This window comes from Pocillopora damicornis, chromosome 9 (genome assembly GCF_964200805.1).
Source record: "Pocillopora damicornis chromosome 9, jaPocDami1.2, whole genome shotgun sequence".
In the NCBI taxonomy this organism is placed as follows: Eukaryota; Metazoa; Cnidaria; class Anthozoa; order Scleractinia; family Pocilloporidae; genus Pocillopora; species Pocillopora damicornis.
Genome location: NC_142678.1, coordinates 5,415,152 through 5,441,572, shown reverse-complemented (window position 1 = coordinate 5,441,572; position 26,421 = coordinate 5,415,152). Strand labels below are relative to the sequence as shown.

The following is a 26,421-nucleotide window of genomic DNA, read 5'->3' as shown; positions in this document are numbered from 1 at the left end:
CATTCACGAAATTTTAAAGAAAAATAGATTTATCTTAAAATCGACGTTTTCTTCGGCAAAGCCGTCCTGAAGTGTTAAGATCCCTCGTAACTAGACAGCGACTTTAAACAAGAACGTGGTAAATGAACACACTTGATTGGCAGAACAATAGCTCAGCACGTGCGCTTTAAAACTTTGTACACTTCCTTGCTGTCCTCTACACAACATCGACGTCAAATTATTAAAATTTGCGTTGTCAGAGTACGGGAACCCCGACTGTAAATTAATTGCGAATTAATTTTTCGAACTTAAGAAATTCACATTTGTTAAGCTGAAGTCCGAGATGTAGTTCCGTTCGACACAACCATTTGCGAACTTCTTCAAAAATAGACAAAGTCATTCATTAATTTGGCGTTTTCCACGGCGTTGCCTTGCCTTCTAATCCTTCAGTCCCAAGATCTCCTTGGTAATTCTCCTTACTGTCTGCCATACAATTCTTATGATATATTTTGGAAAATTTGGTATTGGATCAACTAAAAATCCCCTAACTGATAGTTTTTCTTCATGGCCCCCAACTTGTCTGCTCGATATTGTATTGATGTTGTATGGAGAAATGCTTTATTGGTACGTTTTTCAAATGAAACGAAACAACAGACGAACCTTAAACTGTGTGACAAATATTATTTTAATGGATGAGACAACGATTTGTGCTCAGTTCCATTATTTTTTCTTTCATGTCAAGTTTTCTATTTGTCTTCAGTATTAATCCCAAAAACCGACGAACTTTTAAAAGCGTCCAATTCAATTTTTCGTTAAAAACCGTAAAGGTAATAACTAGGATTGGGTTAACCCTTTCCAACCTAAAATCAAAATTAATATTCTTCGTACTGTTCTCCAAAATTTACTAAGGTGCTGACGAGGAGAATTTGCCGGTTTAACATTCACAAGCATCTTTCATTGGTGATCGTTTCCTGTATTCTCGTTACCTTAGTCTTTGATTCAGGGGCGACATTGTAAGGAGAACTTAGATGCTCGTCACTCTTAAGGGTCCAGAAGTCAGACAATTCAAATCAATCAGAACAGTTCAAAGTCACATAAAAGTCTTCACTTAGTTTTCCCGTGAAACTAAAAGGCCCTCTTTCTTAATTTACAACGGTCGGTAAGAATTGGTTTTACGTTTGATCATGACATGTCATTTGTTTTCCTGTATGTTACATGTGATGCATGAGTAAGTCTTGCAGATGATTTTTCTTTATTGAGTGTGCTGGTACAGTTTTAGACACTCCTCACTCCAAGACCGAGGGGTTAATTGATCCAGGAGCGATTTCTGGAAAGAGATAAATTTAAAAAGTCAAGAGTGTTAAAATGATCACGCCCTGTCTAAAACAGTTCCCTTCTAAGCTGCCAGGGTCAGATAAATGCTATTGGTATAAATTAAGGCAAAGACTTGTCCCAGGAGCCCATTATTGATATTGGGTTGCTGTCGCTCCCTAAATAAAGTGGCCCATGAGGAACATTAGATTTTCCTGTCGCAAGTTACTAACTTTGATAACGTAACTTGCGACCAAAAAGCTATATGTTACGATCGCAAATTATCGCGATTTACACCCCATATGGTATGTAGTAAAAGTGGTTTATTCAAAGCGATTTTAGTGAAAACAAGAAAAACATGCACCCCTCTTGTGATTTTCAGACCATTTTCCCTATTGTGTGGCGCGCATTCCGTCAATTCAGTTTCAAATTTACCGCTGGTAAGACTTAAAAAGTCTCGGGTATGTCGTGGCATTCTGCGCGATGATATCGCAAGTTAATAACCTCGCCGGAGTGTCCGTCATAAGCCACCGTATAAAGAAAAAGACAAAAAAAAAAACAATTTTAAGTTCAGTAACTTTTGGCTACTTACACTCTTACTGGGGCAGTTCCGGTGGGCAAACCATTCCTGACTGTACAAGCACATCAACAGCCCATTGCCGATGATCAATGTGATCCACATAAACACGTTCCAAGCCTGAGATATGTTCTCGACGTGTTTCTTTGGTTTCAAGAACACAAACGACACTGAAATTGAAAGGCGGATGGGAAAACGATATTATTAACTAACTACCAATCCTGCTGATCCAGGAAGCCTAATTAAAGACGCTTAAACCTAAATCTAACGAGTGACCTGATATTTTAGAGTTATCAACTGAGTTGATAAACTACATGGGCCACTGTGAAGAGTTTCAAAGCTGACGTTTCGAGCGTTAGTCCTTCGTCTGAGCGGAATAGGACGGAGGGCTAACGCTCGAAACGTCAGCTTAAAAAACCCATTAAGATGTCTACTTTACATTATCAACTTAGTCGTTACGATCAAATTATCTATTTATACCATCCAACGACGTAGCTAGGTCTAGTTCTCTAGGTCTTCGTTTAAAACGAAAACTTTGAAGTCAAAACTGGTCGCATGCTGTAGTAATGGTAAGCAAATACTTATTGAAGCGTCTCAGAACATTAATTTCATTCCCTCAGGAAAGCAAAGATAAAAGTCACAACAAAAATGAATCACTTACATCCTATGACACCAAACATAAAGAGAAGAATTGGGAAGAAGAAGCGAAAAGAGAACATCAACACATATTCATGAACAATGGCGGACAAGATAAACACGGTCACTCTTGCCACTTGACGGTTCTTAATAAGCTGAAGGAAACAAAATTAAAACAATCTGTTAGCCTGAGCCAAGTTAATACCAATATTAAATTTCTCTTAAAAATATCAAAACTTTATGAAGCTTTGGGATCGAAAAGAGTCATAACTTGGGCGGGAAGTGTACTCAGGGAGATATAACACCACATCGGGAATAAAGAGTTCAAAAGGCGCTTAGAGTACGGTAGCATCATATCAAGTCTTCTCACTGAAATTGAAATCTAGACTAAAGGACAAGTTACTCTCTGGTTAATCTTCGCGTTGTCGAGATGTCGGTCACTCGGACAATCGGGACCTTCAGCAAACCACGACGGCGATGGCAACGAGGAAATGGAAAAACAAAAGATCTAATTGACAGAACAATAGCTCAGCACGTGCTTTTTAAAACTTTGTACATTTCTTAGCCGTCCTATGCAAAACAACAACGTGAAATCACCACAATTTGCGTCGTCTGCGAACCGAAACCGCGACGGCAAATTATTTTAACTTCCATTTGGAACACAACGCTTCTTTTATACGTTATGCTGAAGTTGAGGTGTGGCGCCGTATGAGACGGTTAACACATGCAGCCATTTTTAAAATTCTAATCAAAGGCAGAAACTTATTTTTCAATCGAAGTCTTCCTTGGCGTTGCCGTCCTGACTGCTTAAGGTCCCTAATGTCTTCAGCGGTGAAACGTCGTGCATGCAACTAGCCGCGCTCAAATTTCCCGCGCAACTTCTTAAAGGAAACAACCGGAGTCACTCAGCGCACGCAAAATTTACGGAAAAAAATTGAAAAGTTCAAGGAAACAAAAGTAAACAAGAGCTTGGAAAAAGAAAACTTGAGATACGTCCAAAACCAAATTTATTCAGTGAAGGGTTTTCCGCTGATTTACGATTCTGCTTTGAACGCGGCCATAAAATTCAAACGTTTCCAAACACCATGTTATGTTGATGCTGCTTCATTGCGGTTTCAACGTTTGCACATGTGCAGACGATTGACCGCTGTGCTGACCGATACACAATCAACTCTGTCTAATTACTACAAAATTGTAACTAATAATGCTGCTCACCATCAAAACGTCCTTGTAGATGTACGCGTACAGCCAATCATGCACTACAACATTCCATGTGCGGTAGTAGTCAGCGTAGGAGGTAGAGTTCCACCAATCCTGTTGTAAAATCACGAGGAGGCAAGTTGTGCCGTCTATTCATTAGCTTGCTAGCAAACTATCTTTATCAGCGCTGCAGGATGCGCGTTTCTTCGCCTGCGGGAAGATTTGAGACGAGCCGGGGAGAGGTTTGCCGCGGCTCTGACCTCATTATCGGTGCTAGACCCTGCAAACCTCTCAACGGCTCGCAGTGCTCAAGCCCTTTTTCTCCACCGCGGGCGAAGTAGTATTTAATTTCTCCAAACAGCAACGCCCTTGATTCAAACCTTAGGGTCTTATGAATAAACAACATGATTACCATGTAAGGACGCTCTTGATCAGGATACAAATTCTCCTGGTTAGTAACAAAGGCGATGTATGGAGAACAGTATGGAGAATATGCATACTGATGTTAGGGTGTAGAGTGTTTACATTCCAGTTTGCACTAACGATGAGGTGATTTTTACTCACCTCGTAAAACATTCTGTCAGCAAACCTGGTCATTTCCGCGAAGGCATTTAACCAGGAATGAAGGATGGCAAAGAAACCAAGAACAAGAACCATTGTCCCGGGAAGCATACAGTTGAATACTGACAACGTGAAATGTCTGAAAATACACAACAACAAAAAAAAAAATCAAAGTTCACGTGAGACACGGTTCAAGTTTCCCGCCGTACATTTGCAAAAAATTGGAAAATTTGAAAAGGCTGCTGCTGGAGTGGCGTTCCTGGGTTGGACAATAATAACAATAATATAACAATGATGATTTAGCAGTGGACTCTCCACGAGGGTGGCTCTTCCTGTTTACTGTTTCCAAGTTGAATTGCAATTTGGAATGTTGGTTTTTGTGGAAGGAGGAAAACCAGAGGACCCGGAGAAAAACCCTTGGAGCAAAGACGCAAACCAACAACAAACTAAACCCACATGTGACGCCAGGTCTGGGAATCGAACCTGGACCACAGTGATGGGAGGTGGGCGCTCATGCGCACAACGCAAACAAAAATCAACATTTTTTGGGAGTGGAGGAAAGTGGCCCCTAAGTAAGAATACAATATGTGTCTACAACTTTTAACCTCCAATGTTAACTGTCTGTGTTGCAAACTGGCTTAAAATTCAGCAACATACTCACTTAAAACTCCAATGTCCCTTTCCAATATTCCTGAACACGGGCACACAAAAACGGGCAAAAACGTAGTACGTGTAGAAGATACAGGCCACGGTTTGAAATGAATTGGATACCACATAATTCCATCTGATACAAGGAGTCCTGAGAAAATAATCCCATATGTTTGAGGAAGTTTTCTAAGTTTTGTTTCATAAGCATCTAATAGAATACCCTCAGGGAAAAAAGAGACTGATTTATCTCATAATCTTTGTTGCCTTCTAAGGAGCTATGAAGAAAGCTTGTGTATGCCATCTGTGCCACTAATGGCATGAAGAGAACTAATGATAAATATTTTGATGAGTTCTGACATCTTTTAGAGGACAGCTGCTTGATTTAAGTAACATTAGCCTGTATTCTCCCCAAAAGAACCTCCTCACTCTCTCTGGAAAAGACTACAGCAGTCATCGAAACATTCTCCATCAGTCCTACCAACGAGTTATCAATTATTCATTTGTAAACCCTCTCTCAGATCTGATTGTTAATTCTCCCCTCCAGTTACTAAACATATCCCTGTAGATTAGTTATGAGAATTTGGTGCTAGATCAGGACAACAGCTTCTACCAGATAAGTTTGAGAATTCTCATTGCCCGTTTGCTGGATTGTGCATGGATATATTATAGGGAAAAGTTGATCAATCTTGGGAGCAAAAGGGTTAATCAATAGTTCTACACGGCACTTGCCCCCGTGAGGACTTGTCCTGGTGAAACTCTGTCATTTGCCAAAATGCAAGCCTCATCATTTTACCCTTAACTCCTCAAAGAGACCAGCATCTAAATTCTCCCAACAGCAGTACTGCTGAATAATTCACTAAGATTATGAGAATAAAGAAAATGATCTCCATCCTGATTGTTAAACAAATTCTCTTGGTCAGTACCAAAGGAAATGTACTGAGTAGAGTATAGAGAATGTGAATATTGATGTTGGGGTGTAAAGCATTAGTTGTTGAATTTTTGATACTTACATAGGGTACTGATCTCTGTAGATGAGAGTTGGGCAAAACAAGAAGTACAGGTATTGTCCAAACTCTGGTAGTGACTGCTTTTCTTTCTCATCTCTGTCTTCATTTGCATCATCAATATCTCCCTCATTAGCTTGATCTGTTTCTGCAGATGACTCTGAGATCTCCTTTAGCCCTTGAAGAGCAACAAACAAATGTAACATGTTGTATACCAAGGGGGTAGGTTTCTAAAAAAAAGTGGTGCTCACAAAAGGGCTCTCGCTCAAAACATCAGCTTTAGACTGAAACTCATCACCATAGCCAGTTCACATTTAATTCATCAACTCAGTTGTTAAAACCAAATTTTCACTCAGCATGAACAATTTGCAGGAGTCTTCTCTCACCAGTTAGCAAGTTTGTATTTTGCAGGAACCAATTTTTGCCATTCAAGCTACAAGACCTAACACTTTCAAATACCCAGTTAAACTGATCAAGTGGGAGCCATAAGTAGACCTCCACTTGATTCCTTGGCAGATTTATTTCATTTCACAGAAGGTGACAACTCCTCACAGTGTTTCATTAAGAGGGAGAAAACTAATTCTGTGGATTGACATCAATCCCCAGCTCCACAGTTTAATGGTGACAATTTCTCACGAGTAGGATTGACTCTGAACTGATAATTCTATTAATTAACAATATATTTGTGGGATATTGATCAAATGAAGCCTTTAAGTGCTACTGTGGTTAACAATATATTTATTTACCTTTTGACTTTTTGTAGGAAAGAACCTTATGTGCATTTTCCCTGACAAATGCATGCACTTTGAGCATAAAGCGAATCTGAAGACACAAAAAAAGAAAATGAAAAAAAAAAAAGGATTAACTCTACAGTCTCATCAACCCTTTCACTCCCAAGATCTAATTTCATTTCTCCCCATTGGCTGCTATACATTTCCGTGTAAATTGGTTACAAGAATTTGGTTTTACATCAAGATAATCACTTCTGCCCGATAAGTTTAAGTATTCTCGTTACCTGTTTGATGGATAATGTATGAATTTTATTGGGAGAAGTTACATGCTTATCACTTCTGGGAGTTACAGGTTAAGACTAGAGCTTATCCTAGTTTCTATAGCATGAAGTGACTCACAACACTGGGGTGGCACCCCTCAGGGGTGGGTTGTGACTCAATCTCTTGTGACACACCACCCCTCCATTTCCCCTCACCCCCTCTCCCAGAAATTCTGTAACTCAAAGGGAATTACAAACTCTATGGAATTCTTGCAAGACTGCGGCTTGTTTCTTACTGCTCATACCTGTTCTGCAAGGATGATAATTGAAGAGGCAGGTGGAAGATCCTGTTGGCAAACTTCTTTGACAGGGAGTATTGTAAATACAGTCATGTAGATAATGTAAAAAGTAAGCCAGACCAGGTCTGGTAGAGGCAGCCATGAATGGCGGTTTGTGTGCCAAGCCATGAAAAGAGGAAATGCAGAGAGTGCCATGACCTTCATTACGAGCCACAAGCTGACAACTATCGAAGGTTTACCAAATGCCCATTTCAGTATTGAGAGGTCAAGTGAAAGACTGCAAATGAAATAAAGCACAAAAAAGTGTCTAACCATGCAGTGCTACAAATTGTAATAAAATAGTTGACTCATTCCACTGAAGTTGCAACTTTCTAGAAAACCATTATATCTATGTACGATATACTTCACTTAGTGTTTTTTGTGATTGTGCAGCATTGAGGAAAAGGGATATTATAGCAAGCTGCAGTGCATTTTAAATCTATTTTCTTAAACCTTCAATTTCCTGAAGAGATTAACATACAACTTCTCTTATCAAATAATCTTGTCATTACATCTCTTCAACTTCTTGAGATTTGAGCACATGCCCCCACCCCTCCCCCCCTCTCCCCTGCCTTGCCTGAAAGAATATTGAAATGGCCACTGATAAATGCCTCTGTGCAGGATTCTTTTTCAGAGATATTCTCTTAAACTGAAATAAGTTCCATCATGTTTCCATTTATGTCTGCTTTGTTGTGTTTTAGGTCTAAATAAATAAAGAACAAAACTCCTCACCTCCCTGAATCAATGTAGTCATACACCACTGTATTTATAATGAACATGACAAGTAGGGCCACAAAGATGTTGTAGATTGTCTTGATATGGTTAACTTCAAGAAGTTCCCTAGTGTAGAAAAAAGACCATTGATTATGAATAAAGAATTGTATGACTTTTCAAAAATATTTATCAAGTTAAATGCTCATAAAAATCAGGCTGTGAAAGCCAGCCTCTCACAAGAGCACTGATAAATTAAAATCCGCCAGTTTCACCTGATAAAAAGTGTTCATAAAATCAGCCAAACTTACGTCAACATTGACTGTCTTGCCACAAATACTTTATTTCCATTCAGCTTGTCTCTAAAAAAATAAATAAATAAACATTTGATATTTATACAACTCTGACTGATAGTTACATTTTATTTCAGGATAATAATCTGGGCTCCAAGCTTTACCTGACAATTTCATGTCCTTACTTAACCCTTCAACCATTAGAAGTGACTAGCATCTAATTTCTCCTTACAAATCCCTCCTGAATCACACAATAGGGTCATGAGAATGAAGGAAACGATCAACAATTAAGAAGCTTTTGATTGTTCAACAAATTCTCCTTGTCAGCTCCTAAGAAAATGTTTAGAGAACAGTATGGAGAATACATATACTGATGTTAGGGTGTAATGGGTTAAAATTCCTCCTATAAGCAGAGGGTCCACATGTTGTTGTCTGCCATGATACTCATAATAGTTATGTTAAGCTCAGCATTTAAAAAGGGTAAAGCATGATGAACAACTTAGAAAAAAAACTGAGAATAACCATTGTGATGTCTTTTGTTTTGTATTATAAAATACTCAAATTATGAAACAAAGGTTACATCCCTATAATTCTTGTTATTTAGTTAAATGGGGGTGAGTTATCCACACATAACATTTATCAACAGTATGACATGTTGAAAGACAAGAGAAGTAGGCATTATTTAAATCGCAAGATAAAGAGATTATGCATGGCATGACAACATAGGTGGTTTTAACATAGGTCAGATGCATATTTTCATGTTTCAAACATCTGCTTAATTCTATAAGAAGCAAATAGAGGATTTTTATTTCGACCAAACTGACTCCAAAGATAACAACTTGCTGTTTGAGTTCTCATCAACACTAAACTGCAAAACATGACTTGTTATCACTTTCACTCCCACAAGTGACCAAGACAGAATTTCTCCTAACAATATGAATACAATATCAAGCAGGCAGGTGATGAGAATAGAGAAGAATATCAATCATTAGTTGATCCAATACCAAATTCTCTGAACTAACATCATAAGAATTGTATGGAAGATAGTAAGGAGAATTACTAAACAGATCTTGGGAGTGAAAGGGTTAACCCTCTCACCCTCACAATCTCAGTGGTAATTCTCCTTGCTGTCTGCCATACAATGCTTATGATGTTAGTTCAGAGAATTTGGTATTGGGTCAACTAACAATCATGCAGCTGATATTTTTCTTTGCTCTTAGTACTTAACGTCTTCTTGATATTGTATTGATATTGTAAGGAGAAATTCTGTTTTGGCCACTCATTAAGGTTGAACAGTTAAGAGACCTCTCACAGCCAAATTCTTAGTTGTTAAAAGTAAAAACTTTTATTTTTTAGCAAACTGAACCTGTTGTTTATTAACCTGTGACCAGCAGATATATTCATCCACAACGATTGATCTATTTCTGACAAAGGAAGTCATGTTACTGAATGCCTTTTCTTTCAAAGAGAAAATCTCTTTCATGCACATTGGGAAGTAGAGTTAATACCTTTCTATGATGCATGGAATTTGTTGTGTCTTGGCTTTCACAGGTTCAAAGAGAACAAGAGCCCCACTTTTTGTTTCAAAATTGTCTCAGGAATAATTTGTCAGTGTGAGAATTAAAGTGATTCTAAATTTGTTCTAGAAAATACATCATCAATTTTCGCAGAGGTACAATAGGATACCTAAGGTGGCTCAGTTGATGCCACAAGCAAATACTAAATGCTAATGGATTAAAATTGTCTGGTTCACAAACATTCACCCTGATTAATGTAAAACACATTTCATTTGTAAAACGGCATAAAATATTGGTAATATGTCCATCTGACAATCTAAAGTGCTTGAAAAGTCCCTAAACCACCAACCAGAAATGACAAGTTAAGGACTGTTAAGTACTGTTAATGGCAAGTTAAGGTCTCTGATAGATATGCCCTAAAGCTTCCAATTTAAACATTACCATCACAAAACAGATTTTGACAGCTGTATCTCCTTATTATGTGAAATTATTCGAGTCAAAATTATCTGAAAAATTTCACACCAGTAATAAAACGAAAGTATAATTGATTTGCACAAAGCGTTTGGCGAGAAATGTTTCATCATCAAACTGTTTCGTGATCGATGGCGAGCTGGGTTTCAACAGCTGTTCTCACGCAAAAATGTTGGGGCCTAACAAATCAAAAGAAGTCGAGCGTAACTGACATGCAACACATAAAAATAGTGAAATAATGGAATCCTGATAAAATAGTGGTTATTCTTTGTAAATCTGTGGCTCCATAAACTCTTCTGTATGTTTAAATCTACCATCATGGGGCCGTTTGCTTGTTAAAACACACACGTTTACATTGTCACGTGCGATCTCCTAAACAAGGAAATTACACAATGAACACCAATTTTATCCTCCTATTGGGCAAAGTACAAGTTCTAATTCCAGACGCAACAAGATATCTATTTTAATGGAAATTGTGTCATAAGGAAAGAAAATAGTTTGTAAAGTCCGGCGAAAGGAAGCAGTTTCCTCGCTTTTTTCCTTTTTAAGGAAAAAAAACCTAGGACGCTGAGAGCACTTCATTCAAACGTACCTAACAAACGAGTGATCTACGACGGATTCCAAGTTATCCACATCGTAGAGGACGTCATCGAGTAACTCATTGAGTTGACCATCAATCTGTTCTACCAATTCCGTTCTCAATTGCTAACAAGAGAGAAAAAAATTCAATTAAAAATATTACTTCGGGAAATTCAACGAAAATTTGAGATAACGTGCGTTCACGCAACAAAACGGAAAATTATAAATATGGAAAATGAATGAAGTCTATGTTTCTCAGATTTACAACGCGTGGTCAAAGAAAGGAATACATCACATTTTAAAAACAACAACAAAAACATCTAACACAATAAGGCTAGATTTTTTTTTTAAATCCTTAATTGCGGAACAAATGTACCTCAGCACGTCGGCGAACTTCTTGCGCTCGTGCGCGACCCATTTCGTGTTTCTTGTCCAAGAAATTGGCGCCTGAAAAGAAAAAAAAATCATCATACTTTGTATCCGAACCAAATCCTGGCCTGCAGTTAGTTTCGCTTATCACAGGCAAATCACCTCCATTCATAGTACGAGTTTGCCTCCTCCGTAGGTTAGATGACGAAGCCATTGTTGCAGTTCACTAAGATTTCGATTGGCATGACCCCTTCTACCGGCCTAAAGCTTAGAGACCAGGCACCGCAAGAAACCGATGAGTTTATCAGGAAACCTCGGACTAGTCTCGTCACGTTAGGTTTTATTTATAAACATAACAACTCGGAAATAATAATATAAGGGCTTTGATGTGAATGAACGGCAAACACTCACATTAAGATCCTCATGAAATATATAAGCATTCCAAGAAAACGTCAAAATATGAATATCATGGCCTAATGTTTATTTCCAAAAGCAAATGGTGGGAAGCGAAGACGAAATTCTTTTAATTTCCTATTATGACAAAATACATTATACACGCCTTGGCGTGTACAAGGTAGACCGTTTTGTTTAAAATAGTGACTCGAGTAAATCTGGAGATAGTAAAGAGCTGCAAAATCTGACAGTTCCATTTTCAGTTTATTGGCAATCATAGGAACTATAGATATACACTTCAGTAGTTTGCTAAGAACACTAAGGGGATTCCCTTGTTCCCACAATGTAAATGTAGAAGAGACAATACCTAAAATTAATTTAAAACGATCGAGATTTTACTAGGGAGATTTTTCGTTGCTTCCTTGGCTACACACGTCAAAATGATAAACTAACCTGCTATGTTTTAGATTTCCTACAGATACAGTATTAGCATGTGGTCTTCCTTTAAGATCTGTTGTAGCGTCGTTGCAGTGACAGATGCGAAGACCTTTGCCACTTTTGTAACGTTACTCCACCACTCGTATCTACTGTGTGTATTATAATCCCCCTTTTTCCCTGATGCGATCTGAGTCACGGCCGGTGAGGCGCACGTCACTGCGTTCGATCCAGGCGCTAATTGGACAGTATAAATGACGTTGTATTAATTGAATTGTCTGAAGCGATAATGAAGTAATCAAAGCACAAATATCAAAAACGTAAACTACTAGGACTTCCACAATGAAACAGTGAAAGGAAAGGAATGGATTTTCTATCGAACAGTCGATTTCTCGGGCTCGTAGCTTTGGGCTGCGGGGTGTATGTTACGCGGGAAGTACACATGATGTATTTCAGTGAAAAACCGTGGGACAGGAAACAGCACGGTTATGAAAGATATCCTCCGCGTGGAAATTTCCCTGATTTGCGCCTGCACAACAACATAATGGCGAATCATCTCACGCCAGACTTGTATGAGTCGTTAAGGTAAGCTTGTATACCAGAGACTGAAAAGTGGCGTGAACTAACCCTAAAGTTTAGGCCGGAAGGTCAATTTAACAACGTTAATGTGAAATTCCAACTAAAGAAATCGAAACATCGCAAGGCTGAGAAGTGACTATAGTGAAGAAAATTGTTTTTGTAAAAATAACGTGTTAGATTCTCATAACTGGTATATGACAAACAGAAACAACAATTTAACAATATTTGAACTGAGAAGTGGTAGTTGTTTAAAGGAATATGAAACTATGAAGATTTGTTTCCTCACGGGTATAAAAGAGGTAAATTTTAAAAGAAACTATGGTGCTTCGTCGATAGGGGATATTGCAAGATGATTTGGTTTTATCAACTGAGTGGAGCGTCAGCCCTTCGTCTTTCGTCCTGATTTATTTCATTGAAAACTGAAATTCTTCCGTTCCTTCCCGCTTCCTCGTCCTTTGCGGAAGTTTTAATCTAAATTTGATATAAAAAGAAAATAATTTTAATTAAGATATATTTCATTTAAGAAGAAACAAGACAATAAATTTGCGTTTATTGAATTAAGAGGGTGTCAATGGGGTTAGCCACTAGCTGTGAAATGGCCAAAATTTTTAACTGTTGACCATAAAAGCCATCATCCCGGTGAGACCTTTAATTTTATGGTTCAAAATCTGAGCTCTTAAGCATTAAGCATGCTGTAGAGCTCAGTTTTAGAAAGTACAAAAATAACATCGAATAGCGGAAAATAATATATCGTCTATCATTGTTCACTTTGATTGTTTTAACAGACACAAAGAAACACTCTTCGGTTTCACGTTAGACCAAGCTATTCAAGTCGGTGTGGACAATTTGGGGGTTCCATGGCAACGAGCATCCGGGATAATAGCGGGAGACAGCCATTCATACGAGGTGTTTGCACCATTATTTGATGCTATAATCGAAGAGTACCATGGACATAAAAAAAGGAATCTTCATCCAAGGGATATGGACAGTCATAAGATCGACGAAGGACAACTGGACAGTGATTATGTGCTGTCTATCAGGCTGCACGCTCGACGCTCCCTACGGGGTTATGCTTTGCCGGCAGGGTGTTCCCGCAGCACAAGAAGGATCCTTGAGGACCTTATTTACGCGGTACTCATGCGACTGGGAGGTGAGTGGGGGTGAGGTGAAGGACACTCACAGTGGGTTCCCTAGAAACCTAAAAACCTTAGAAAAAGAATGACAAGAACTTGTGGCGTCTTAGACTGAAACTTCCGATTTTTCTTTTTTTTTGTAGGTGAATTTGCTGGTGAGTACAAGCTACTTGCCGAATTTTCAGACTCAAAGCGGGGTTCTCTCAATCTGCCATCGCATCCCATGTCACCAGTAATTACGTGCTCAGGGCGTGCCCGAGACTGGCCTGAGTCACGTGGTGTCTTTTGTAATAAGGACTGCACCTTTTTTGTGTTCGTAAATCAAGACGATCACCTGCAGTTTAGGTGCTTTGATATAGGAGGGAACCTTCAAGCGGTGTTCGATAAGTTGGTTCGAGGCCTGGCCGCGTTTGAACGAGAGCTAAAGAAGTCTGGGGAAGAGTTCATTTGGGACGATCACCTCGGTTACATAGTGTCGGACCCAATCCATCTCGGTACTGCACTCGAAGTCAGAGTTCGCGTTAAACTGCATCACTTATCCACGGTAAGTCAGATGCAGCGACTTTTGACTTCTCACATTTTGTTTAAGCAGGAATTATATTTTCGATCAGTCGGACTGGCTTTTTGGTTTACAAAGAAGATTTTGACTTACTATGTATCTTCTTTTAAATCTCCTATCAAAGGATTCAAGACTTCGATGGATACTAAAAGCCTACAAATTAGAAAAGAAGAGGACTGGTAAGTAGGGGAAAGGCATTATTTTCTTTTTCAGTCTCAGTCGTAACTGAGTACCATTATGAACTCGGAGGGGTCTGGACTCTATCTTAGAGGGAGGCCTCTATATTTGTAGCATTCGTAGACAGAGTGCCCGTCATTAACTTTCACAGGCTCACTCGGGAAAATTACGACAACGCTCATGAAAAACAACTCAATCTTGAAGAAATTTTTAATTGGGGGAAGATTTCAATTGTTCTTAATCTATTAGTCGAACAGTTGAGCTTAGTTCGTAGTTCCTTTAATTCTATCACAAAAAGTAACAGAATTACAGCGAAAAATCCCAGTTTTTCCGAGAAATTTCCTTAGCTCTCTCTCTCTCTCTCTCTCTCTCTCTCTTGCACCCTTAGAGATCGTAATTTCTCTCCTGGTCCGGTTCCAGGTTACACGCGGTCTCCAAAGCAAGAGTGACCTCTTAAGCCTAACAACTAGATTGCAGCAAGAAAATTACGTACAAACATTCCTTCTGTAGCTATTTTAAGATTTGTGTTCTACCACCGACAATTTTATATTTCCTTAGCACCTTACTGCGTTTTGGGCCAATCATAGGTGAATCTCTTCTTTTATTTTCACAGGCCTTTCGAAAGGAGAAATGTTGGCTGGAATAATGTATCTTCATAACACTCAAACTCTGGGTGTGTCTGAAGTAAGTTCATGTCACTCTAATGTTTGACCGATCCCCTTCGATAATAATAAGAAAGTCGGCCTACGCAAGAGGTTAAACTCAAAATAAAAAAATAAATAAACTCAAAGTGACTTAAATGTTTCCGAATCTTGGGTGTTAACGTAGGTTAGGAACAATTAAAGAAATAATCAACGACACAGAGTAAAGCCTGATAAAAGAATTCAGGCATCAAAGGAAATCTCTTTCGCAAGGTTGTATTTTTGCTCCGAATGAGCCTGGGAACGATCATCTTTGACCCGTGTCTCCTAGGTCCCGCTCGGTTACTATTTGCAAACATCAGTCCTGTTCAGTAGAACGGGTCAAATAATACTTGACGGAAAATCATGCCTACTGACTATTTGTTTGTCCCAACGCAGTATGATTCCTTGTCCTCTTTCACCATCCTATTTGCTGACCAAGAGCCATAAATAATTAAGAGTTGGCCATCCTCTCAACAATCTTTTTCTCTCTTCTTAGGTGAATTCTATCCGGCAGTTATGTGATGCAGTTAAACGGCTTATAGAGCTAGAGCGCATGCTTGAACAAGGACAGGATATTGAAGATGCTTTACCCCTCCCCCCGGTTCCTGTGGGAAAATCAATCAGATTTGACACTTTGGGATCCTAAATAATCTAAATGCTTTGTATAAAATATATAGACGACAACCGAACCGTTATAGACTGTTTTGTATCAAGCTTCACCTTATGTTTCCTTCTTGTAAAATTTACTCGATTTACTCGATGAAATACTTTTTGCGTGCTCTTAATTTATCACATAGTGTAGCATTGGTCTCGTACCCGGACCTTTCACGGTTACAATTACACAATGTTCGTACAGTATAAATAACTTTTCACTCTGGATCAGGGTATCAATTTGCTTTGGAGAAAAAGAAATGCTTTGGTCATTCATTTAAGTACAGTTTTACAAAATAAGGTCAAATAAAGAATATTTTATTCAAGTCTGCGTCTGCATTGGTAAATTTGTCAATCGCTTGGCCTGACCCTAACCTCCCTCGTCTAGTAGCCAAAACTGACTTAAACGGTTCAGAGTTGGACGGCGGAATGGAAGACGATGAAGGATCCAATTGATTTTAAAACAAATAAAGGCAGTCGAGGTCTTAAAAACATGTTGCCGCCTTCTGAGGAAGGTACTGAAAGGAGATGTTAACTCCAAAAACCATAAAAGAAAGTTTGTTGTTTACCGCGTTTGAGATCCTAAGGAGTACATCGGCCTTTCAAAAATTGTCTTCGAATGAAGACAGCGGTCAAACAGCTGTAACACGTTAAAAATTCGTTTGAAATACGCATATCTGTAGGTGCTTTTTCTTAAGTTTATCTTCTATTCAAGATCACGACGACGCCCTTTTGGGTTTAGCTACTGCTTAACAAACCTGCTTTATAAAGCATCTTCTTTTTACCTGAACGATAATTGTTGTGTCTAGTGTCTGGAGAAGGGTTTATAACTGACACTGGGATACTTTCACTGGAAAAAAAAAACATTTATTAGGAATTTTTTTGACCGGGGTCATATTTGATCGTCTAAAATCACTGCCCAAAGAAGACATTGCTTAAAATGCCGGTTTTGTTTGTTAAACTTCAAGGGAGTCATTTAACGCCTAAGTGGCTCACAAGTGTAATTGAATTGGATTTCATTTCAGGCATTTTCTGTCATTGCTTTTGAAGTAAGTTCCGCCAAATGTAAACATATGGATCGTGACATAACTTATTTATTTACCTGTTCGAATCCAATGAGATTATTCTTTACACAAACCTTAATCCTAAATGAAATTCACGAAATGTTGCACGCATTAAGTCTTTCGGGAAAATGAGGACATTATGCATTTTGTTGATTTAGGAATCATGTCTTCCGACGCTGGCTAATAATTCAGAGATTAGTTGTCATTGTACATGAAAACCTCACAAAATTGCGGGCTTGGAGGGTACAATGGTAACTGTCAGCTGAGGAGGACTTAGTTATTAATCACGAAACCTAAATATATTGCATTTTCGTTCTGACTTTTTCTGGAAGAGTTTTTCAAACACCTCGGCGCGTGGACGGGAACGGAGAAAGAAAGGTGTTCGATTTCAGGTAACGAAAATTAGGATGTTTTTTCACAGAATTACAATTATTTCACGTTTTGAGTAAGTAAAAACAATTTAAAATTTGTGTTCATGAATTGAAAACTTTTGCTGTTTTGGTTTTGCTGATCTTAGCTGACATCTGCCACACAAAAAAAAATAATTGAAAATGGCCTTCTTGATAACATCTATTTCCTCTTGCATAATCCTCATTGCCAAGTGCGGCCTTATTAATTCTAGTAAAGACACAAACTGCTTAAAAAGACAAGAACTTCTGGCAGTTTCGTTCTTTGCCTTACGACCTCCTTGTTTCTATGCTGTAATAAGAGGGATCTATTTTTCTGTTATGACTGTTCAAAATGTGAAGCTGAATTTCCCGCACTTAGTTAATAGCGTTGGTCAAATTTACTCGTAGTTTCTCTCCCCTCCTCATTCAACTGAAAGACCTGTATTTGTCAAAAAGACAGAACCACTCGGATTAGGAAAGGAAGGAGTGGAAGGAGGGATACTGATCAGTTTAGATTGAATTGTTTGCTTTAAACTTTAAATCCGGTTAAGACGCATGGGCTGAAACATATCTTTCTGTTATCAGCCTTTTTTTGGAGGAGTCGTAAACTTGGAAAGATTTCTTATACACGAACACTTTTGCTATATGTAAGTGCTATCGGTTGCAACGCAAAGGACACAGAAAACTTCTCAAAAACGCTTAATTTACATGGAATTTTGTATGAATGTTGGAATAGGCATCTATACAATCCGCACTGATTAAACTGGTTCCTTTTTTTTTTTTTAAAGAGAGAGATTTTCGAAGTCTCACCGTAAGCTTCTAATTTGTCTGATGACGGTTAAATTTCACAAACAAGATCCTGAATAAGCCCGAATGCTTGTTCGTGCGTTGAGGTTCACTACGGAACGCAATTGAACCCTGTCGATTCTAGATATCGGTACGTAGCACTTAAGTCCCTTACTCGTTTAGAACATCGTTATATAATCTGATGGAAAGAGTAGGAAAGTGGCATTGCCCTGCAATAGAAGTCGAGACAGGCTTTCATTTGCAAAAAAATCTGCCCTGACAAGTAGTATCGACAGACCTCTCGTTTTATCGCAAAGATTACCACGGTTTTTTTCCTATTTTTACGGAAGGCTGACAAATTCCGTAGGGATTTTCATTTTTCTGATCACAACTTGAATTACACTTGAACTTGTCATCCAGTCTGACATGAGTAAGTATTGTTTTCAGTATAACTATACTGTTGTTGATTGTCAGTGTAACATAACTATCACAATCGTCCAAAGCAAATTCTGTAGGATGTTGTCATTATGGATGTTATCATGATGATGCAAAACGAGAAGAGATTCTGGGATGAAACATAAACACCTGTGCAACAAAGGGCAGTGCGAGTCAATGCCTTTGATTTGCTTCTAGAAGGAAGCGGTGAGTGGAGTTTTCAAGAATATACACGTTCCCACGCTTGTAAAGCATAAGCTCATCTGACAGAACATTTGCAAATTCCGATTTTTTGTGGTCATTCTTAGATTCAACAGGTTGATCTAGCAACAAAAAAATTAAAACCTTGTAAAAATCATAGGTTAAGACGCGTATTGTCGTCACAGACAAAGTTTTTGAACATCATCCAAACATCATCAGCACCAACAAGGGATTTTTATGTTCTCTAGGCGCCAACTAGTAAGAAAAATCAGTGATTGACCATTTATGCAAAGAAAGCATTTACAAGTTCAATTCTTTACTACAAGACCAGGAAATCGAGGATTCTTAGTTCTGACCTTCCTTCGAATTAAGCATTCTAATATTCTTGAAACTCGTGTCTCAAGCTTTTTTTTTGTGGTAATTCTATTATGCTTACCAAGAAGTTGACTTATTGAGAAGCAAATGTCATTCCTTGGCTATTTGACATAGTTGAAGAATTCTTCAACGGAAATACTCACGGAACTTAGTTTTATAGACAACAGCTTGCTTAGACTGTGAATTTTGAAGCTGAATAGATGCTTAAAATAACATTTCGAGGACAGATCTAAATTTTTCGAGTCCTAAGGAGGAGCGGGGGGAGGGAGGGAGGGCGGCTTGAAGGATTTTGTGGGGGATCACAAGGTTCATAGAAGGAACCGAGAGGGGATCAGCTTACCTGCAGGTAAATTTTAATTTGATTCAACCAAAACTTCCGACCCCTTCCCCCCAGGGGATAAATAATGTAAAGTTCTTCACCAGAGCTGGTCTTGATCTTTGGATCCTTTCCTCTCCCCCCCCCCCTCCCCCCCTCACTCCATTTCCTCACCTATGACATCGTAAAGTGCATGCCTGTTGCAGACACCTTTGTAACATCTCAGTAACTAACTTTTAAACACAAGGTTTGACGAAAACGAACTTTTTCGCTTTGGAAAAATAACCAATCCATTTATTATCAAGTAGGCAAATTAAAACGTTTAACCTCGGTATCGAATAAAATTTTATGCTACCGCGTTTGTATAATCAGAAAACTATCTCGCAAAAATTATCCTTGTAACAGAGGTGACTTGGTATCGGAAGAATTAACAAAGACGCCTTGTTGGGTTTAGGAACAATGAAGTTAAAAATTCTATCTTGATGTCGAGATATCTATTATTGTTTGTTTTGCATTTACTTCATTCAATTTTGTTTATTGTCTCAACATTCTGGATAGTTGCAATGCGATAAATGTAGTTTTACAATTCAAATTAGGCCACAAACTTTCCTGAGCGATGTTATCGATAACTCAAGCTTTACAGAAGGGAACAAAAATGCGAACACGCTGGATTAATTTAACACGGTAAAGGACAGAGAGGTAAAGCTGTCTTTTTAATTTTAGTAACTTCTTAACCTCTCTACAACGTTTATATTAATCAAGTAGGGCAAAGTTTTGTTTTTGTTTTGTTATTACGAAGGGTCATGAGGCGATCGAAAGTTAACCAGACTTCTGTGCCTCCAAATTGTCATCGATTTGAATTTTGTTAAAAGTTCTTAGGTACTGTTGAAAAAGCGCTTCAAAAATTATGAATTTCATGACAAATTCGAGCTCATCTTCGATCATTTTGCAACAAGACCAACATGCACACGGCTCGCACGAAGAGAAGCTATGCCAACAGCGGGAGACTAACTGAAATCAAGCTCAATTTTCAACACTGTTGACTCCAAAAAGGGGAGTATTAAGGGTTCCGAACACCGCAATATCGCAAAAAATTCGGCAATTACCACAATATTGCAACCACAGGCGGCCCAAGCTCCAGCTGTGAGATGATCATCTTGCGCAATAACAGTCATGGCGGAATTATAAGAGTTTGTATGGGAATATTTACGACCGCTCTAAGGTATAAAATAATACGTCACATTCTCAAAAAAAATACCTCACCTTACTTTCACAGCGTATCGCTTGTTATATGACCGCTTACTTTGATGAAAAGAACGCATATTAGCGAGTTGTCCATTTCGAGGTTTTCAACGTTCATAAGAACGTTGTACGTTGAAAACCTCGAAATAAACAACTTGCTTAAATGGGCTCTTTTCATCAAAGTAAGCGGTCAGATAACAAGCGACACACTGTGGAAATAAGGTGAGGTTTTTTTTTTTTGAGAATTTGACGTATTTTTTATTCCTTAGAGCGGTCGTAAATATGCCCATACAAACTCTTATAATTCCGCCATGACTGTTATTGCGCAAGATGATCATCTCACAGCTGGAGCTTGGGCCGCCTGTGATTGCAACAAAAAAAAAGTGCCAAAATACCGCAACACTTCAATACCGAGTCAAAAATCGATGTCATGCCGAAACCACTACTCTGTTTGTTAAGTTTAGAGCAGATAACACGGAAATGGTAATTATAAGAATTTGTTAGGTAATTTTCGATTTCAGCCTGTTTCTGAAACAATTGGAAACTGGAGAACACTTGAAAAACGGTGGAGGACTTGGCGGATAAACTTTAGCACACTCCAAAATGCTAAAACTAAAACGGCATCCAGCAGGTTCGGAGAATTTAGTAATACCGTAATTCGAGATTCAAATTACCAAAATAGCGCAAGAAAAAGTGTTCAATACAAAATGCAATGCCAAAGTCCTCTCCAAAACTGGGTTGACTTTGGTCAGTGATGGTTACGCTTGGATTGAATGAACAGAATGACAACTGGATTACGGCAAGTTGAAAACCTGCTAAAAAGCTAGTTTAGAGTCTCCTGTCGAAAGCGTTTTGGGTAAGCAGTATTTCACTTTCAACTATGTTTTGTAAGTCCTCTCTGAATTTGGGGAACAACTGTTTTTACTTAGTATCAAGAGTGATGAACTCTGATTCCTCTTTGTGAGGCAGAACCGAGACTACTGAGACCTCAGATCCCCTTAAAGTTTCCACCACCGTTATTTTCCATTTGTTTCGCGAAATTTAATGAGTGATCGATGAAACACCATGTTTACGAAAAAAAAGGCTAAACTCAATTTATACTGATCTGGAGAGTTCACTTGAGGGATGACGAGTCGCGTCATTCCTGTGTTTCATAGCGGATGTGTTACCTGACACAAGGAAACCGCATTCTCGACCACTGAAGGAACAGTCGCACTCGTTTATCCATATAAAAAAGGTATTTATACACGCAACGATTTCGACATTACCTGTTGTAGGGGTATACAGAATTCATGTCAGCTATGAGCTTGGTACAGAGGTCTAGCTTGCGGTGGTCCACGATCAGTTGTCAGCGATGCAAACTACCGGGCGTCAATCGGAAGTTCTTAGGTTCCAATCCACTTGAGGGTGTTCAAACTCTGTCTTTGTAAAGCCGTCGGTTTAACCCTTTTTTTTTTCTTAATTTCAAAAGTTGTTTACTTAAACTGCGGGGATTAAAAATTCGCACTCGTGTGTCACGAGTCTCAAAATATGGCCAAGATCTCAGGCAAGACCTTGTGACCGTCTCTTTCTAGCCACCCTTTAAATGCGAACTATGGGGAGTTAAGTTGTAATTAATGGTTATCAACGGTTCCGAAGATTGACACGTTTTAAGGCAGTGTATATTGGCTGCCTATGCAAATTTCTGGTGGATTATGCCCTGGCTTGCAAAATTTCCGACTGTAAAGTAAGCAACATCTACTCTCAGAGAGTCAAAACTGCCTTCTGAAAATGCTTAATAAAAATTAGAGGACCTCGGTGCCTTTGAGATTGCAGTTGTATAACCTACTACTACATTCGGTTTTCAGTAAGAAAGTCACACTATCTGTAGGTTGAGTATTGCATATCACGTTTTTTTAACGGAGTTATCTAAACTTTCTTCAGATGGAGCGACTTCGAGTGTCATACCTCGTCTTATCTTTATTTTGTCAGCTTTTAATAACAGCTAGCTAATACTCTCCTGGGTACAGACAAGCATTAATGAGAGAAAATTATCTTTTGCGAAAATTATCTTTCACTTGGCAGTGATCGATTACGGACATCTTAAACTAAATACCATCCATGTTAGGAAATATTTCGTGAAAAGCTCGAAAAAGGAGCTTTCGTTATTATTCGAATATTAGGCGAAGTTAGGGTTGGAACTTCCGGTTTTTTCAAATAATAATTCTCAAGATTTGAAACTTCCTGTTTGTTTGATGGGCGAATAGGTCCCGGTTTTGTTTACACAGTACGATTTTTCACGTACCGTAACAGACACACGTGCAAGCTTGCACTGCCGGCAAGTGTGTAGCAAATAAAACGAGATCGTTTTAATCGAGTCGTTAAGAATACTAAATCCACTTTGAAGAAACGAGGCGACGTTACAGTATCTCTTTGTATATTGGTAAGAAACGTTCTAGAATTACTGTTGTTTCACCACTTGATATGGAGAGCTCTGCTCTTATAATTACGATCTCCAACTCGTGCCAATTGGAAGGTACTCAGTAGACAAGTGGTTGAGGAGATTACTTGTATCGACAACCAGTTCAGTTATAATTAGTTTCTTCAGGGCAAGGAGATCTTTGGTTCATGTTGGTTATATACCAATGTGGGAAAAATTCTTGGAGTTTCTCGCCAATTTGCTTAGACTGAGGAAAGTTAATGCTCAAGTAAGTGTGCATATGTCAAGAGGTTCTTCAGTCAAGTATCTCACGGTATTTCGCTTTATCCCTTGCATCAGCGCTAAACATTTCAAAATTTCTCAAAAAATCACTAATCGTAGGATGTTTATGACTTGCTCGCGTTGAAGATGAAACTCTTGTATCCATTGTTTCCAGGTTTTTATTTTTGAAAGATCCATTGAAGGTTTCTTTGTTAATTCTAGAATCACATAAGGAAATATTTTACTTAATGGTGAGATAACGAAAGACAAACATTGATTTTAATTACTGTTTACAAAGAACTGAGACGCCGGCCACAACAATGGGAGTTTTGGACTTAAGCAAGATAAAAGAGAAAGTAGGCAAGGAGGTCAAATTCCTCTTTTTCGTTTGCTGTGAAGCCCTCCTTTGTCTCGGTATTAATTATCGTAAATTTGTGTTAGCTTCTTCTTCAAGTTTGACAGTTTCCTTTCGTGTATTGCAACTCTTAGCGTCTCCTATCGTTTATTTTGTCATTGCGTTGCTAGTGTTTATCTAGTCTTCGAAGTATTCATACTATCTTGAAAATGAAGTTTTTTGTTGTTCTTTTTCCGTGTTGAAATTTCCTTAATTTTTTCCCTCAACTGAACGCGCTTAAAAGTACGCACGTGCACATGCAGAGGATTTATTTTGTGGTCGCGAGAATCTTTGGAGCCTGAAAATTTTAGTCAGATAGCTGATGGCGAGAGAGGAATATTCAGGGAAAGTAATTTCGTTTCTAATTGCGTAAAAGCTTCACGCAAAGACGAGAAAGCGGCTTCTTTGTACCGTAATTTTTCTTGAATATAAGAATACTCTCATTGTTAAGAACTTCTCTCCTTACTGTATAAAAGGCTAAGATTACTTAATCATTTAAAACTGTGGAACAAAAATAAGTGAAATGGTCTTCGTAAAAACAATTAAAAGATATTCACACAATATTCGTATGGACTAAAATTTAACACATTAAATGTATCATGGTTTTGAAATGTTCATACATAGACACGCAGGCTGGCAGATAGATAGCATATAGTAAAACAGTGGATAACGTTGAAGGCGCACTCTGATTGGCTACTCAAACTCCGAATATCTTTTGCTATCCACCTCCGAGCAACTCGCGCGCAGAATTTGCGCTTAAAAATATTGTAATCATTGCCGGAATGAATGACGAGATAAGATCTTCTTCTTGTGCTATATTAAGTCGGTGTTTTCGAATGTGCTAAAACAGCTATTCACAACAGTCTCGGTGACAAGCGGTGGATATTTACCGCGCCGCTTCACAACTCGGCAAATATCCGCCACTAGCCACCTCCACTTTGGTGAGTAGTTGATAACTGGTAACAGTATACGGCTTCGTGCATGGCTTAGGTTTTATCAACTTTTATTATCAGCCGGTATCTGAAAGGTTTGGGTTCAAAATTTGTCGGGGCCTGAAGTTTTTATTTAAGTTACCGTGATCATGGGCTTTTAAATTTCTCTCGAAGGTGTGAAATAAACTATAAGTTAACGTACTTTCAGATGCACTAAAACTTATAAGCTTGGTTCAATCACAGCATTTATTTGCGCTCTCTCTCTCGTTTTCAGTTTAAGAGTCTCAAATATGCCTTGGTATGACGAAGATGAAGTAGAAAGTGAACCCAATGTGGCACAAACTTATGAAAGACAGGATCACGGTGCTACTGAGCCTGGAGTTCACTGGCGCGAAAGGGACCCTTATATTTGCACCTTGGAAATAAGGCTCCCTCGAGATGAGGTGCCGAAATTAAAGTCTCTTTACGGTCCCTTACTCCAATGGATTGATCCCACATTTCAGCTGCTTCACATCGAAGAAAGCGATGAAAATTCGTTTGTCACGCGGTTTGAACAAGACGACCTAAAAGGGAGAGGTAACGAGAGTCATTTGGCTAAGGAACAACTAAACACGCAATCACTAAGCGTTGTGCTGTTTTTGCGCGAGGAGTCAAAGTATCAGCTGAACGCAGGATTTGCAAAAGGCTACCTGCAGTCTCCCCCTTGGGGCTTCCATCATAAGATTGAATTGGCCAACCCTATGGACATGCGCACTGTCGCTCGCCAAGATTATTACGGGTCGTCTCCAGACCTTCCTCTGTGGACTGTCTGTTCGGTGCATTACGGAAACGAGCAACTCAGGTTTAACATTTTCGTGAACAATTTTGAGAAAATGAAAGAATTTTATAGCATATTGACAGGGTGTGAAACTAGTGCAAGTAAACCAGGATTCTGCTCTTTTGATCTGTACTCTCAACCGGGCCTTGAAATAAAACTATCCTTGAAGTATTCGCCATGTCTGCAACCCCACGCATCAAGGCTCAGCGCGCTTAAATTCAACATCCGCAGTGTGCTATATGTCAAACAGAAACTTCGACTCGTGCTGACTCGAAACGGGGAAAACACGTGGCTGACTCGTGATCCTGACGGTAACGTGATTCTTCTGTCACGTGACGAGAATAATGTTTTTGAGGTGGGTGTCGCAGGACAGTCAACAGAAGCGTCCGACAGTGGACGGTGGAGCGAGACAGCCAGTGAAGATTCGTCTTGGGAAATGTGCAGTGACACGAGCTGTTCGAGTTTCTCGTGCGAAAGTGGCTGTGAAAGTGTGACGACAAGAAATGAAGATGAAGATAAAGATTCTTTTTAGGTTTAGGTGCCAAGAGTAAAACAAGACACTTAGACTTAGTGCATGAGAAACCTAAAAAAATAAAAAAGACAATAAAAATGATCGAACATATAATCAAAACAGCTTGCTGCATTGACATAAAAACTCTTAGGAACTGACCAGCGCAGCTGTCATCGAACGAGCAGCATGGAAGCCATTTTGCAAGAATCAAGGAGAACACATTAAAAGGTTTGGTGATAAATTTGTAGCGGAACTTGTACCCAAATTGTTCAAAGTTTCCTTTTAATTCAAACACTAACATTCATTTCCATAATACTAAAATCAATCAATGGGGGAAGATCGTAAGAAGATTGAAGAGAGTTATGGATGGATCAAATAAATTTTATTGTGACGCAATAAAAATCCTTCAAAATCCCTCCCGTCCCCCTTTTAGGCTATAAATGATGACCGATCTCTACCCTGGAAGAGATGAAAGTTTCGTTTC

The 26,421-nt window shown here is 38.8% G+C and overlaps 3 protein-coding genes across 9 annotated transcripts; 2 read left to right on the top strand and 1 right to left on the bottom strand.

Annotated features, from left to right (window-relative positions):
* Positions 1–643: 643 nt before the first annotated feature.
* Positions 644–22,169, bottom strand: LOC113664737 (sterol O-acyltransferase 1). Of its 3 annotated transcripts, none has more exons than XM_089182037.1 (17): positions 21,872–22,169; positions 14,378–14,437; positions 12,641–13,063; positions 12,032–12,250; positions 11,193–11,263; positions 10,830–10,942; positions 8,268–8,318; positions 7,978–8,085; positions 7,213–7,483; positions 6,663–6,738; positions 5,923–6,094; positions 4,926–5,063; positions 4,268–4,403; positions 3,719–3,817; positions 2,529–2,658; positions 1,883–2,037; positions 644–1,306 (listed from the first exon to the last, which is right to left on the bottom strand). In XM_089182037.1, the coding sequence occupies exons 5-17, from the start codon at positions 11,232–11,234 to the stop codon at positions 1,232–1,234; spliced, it is 1,566 nt and encodes a 521-aa protein (XP_089038163.1). In that variant the 5' UTR covers positions 11,235–11,263; positions 12,032–12,250; positions 12,641–13,063; positions 14,378–14,437; positions 21,872–22,169; the 3' UTR covers positions 644–1,231. The 3 variants fall into 3 exon arrangements, with proteins under 3 accessions (XP_089038163.1, XP_089038164.1, XP_089038162.1); XM_089182038.1 differs by lacking the exon at positions 21,872–22,169 and adding an exon at positions 15,516–15,753; XM_089182036.1 differs by lacking the exons at positions 12,032–12,250; positions 12,641–13,063; positions 14,378–14,437; positions 21,872–22,169 and adding an exon at positions 11,348–11,479.
* On the top strand, positions 12,206–16,121 carry LOC113664738 (creatine kinase B-type). The gene is made up of 6 exons (XM_027180364.2): positions 12,206–12,598; positions 13,378–13,742; positions 13,869–14,269; positions 14,409–14,463; positions 15,075–15,145; positions 15,641–16,121. Exons 1-6 carry the CDS (start codon positions 12,378–12,380, stop codon positions 15,788–15,790), a joined length of 1,263 nt encoding a protein of 420 aa, XP_027036165.2. The 5' UTR covers positions 12,206–12,377; the 3' UTR covers positions 15,791–16,121.
* On the top strand, positions 17,126–26,171 carry LOC113664734 (protein FAM124A). Of its 5 annotated transcripts, none has more exons than XM_089182040.1 (2): positions 17,126–17,251; positions 24,884–26,171. In XM_089182040.1, the coding sequence occupies exon 2, from the start codon at positions 24,900–24,902 to the stop codon at positions 25,956–25,958; it is 1,059 nt and encodes a 352-aa protein (XP_089038166.1). In that variant the 5' UTR covers positions 17,126–17,251; positions 24,884–24,899; the 3' UTR covers positions 25,959–26,171. The 5 variants fall into 5 exon arrangements, with proteins under 5 accessions (XP_089038166.1, XP_089038167.1, XP_089038169.1 ...); XM_089182041.1 differs by lacking the exon at positions 17,126–17,251 and adding an exon at positions 18,485–18,676; XM_089182043.1 differs by lacking the exon at positions 17,126–17,251 and adding an exon at positions 19,890–20,060.
* Positions 26,172–26,421: the final 250 nt, after the last annotated feature.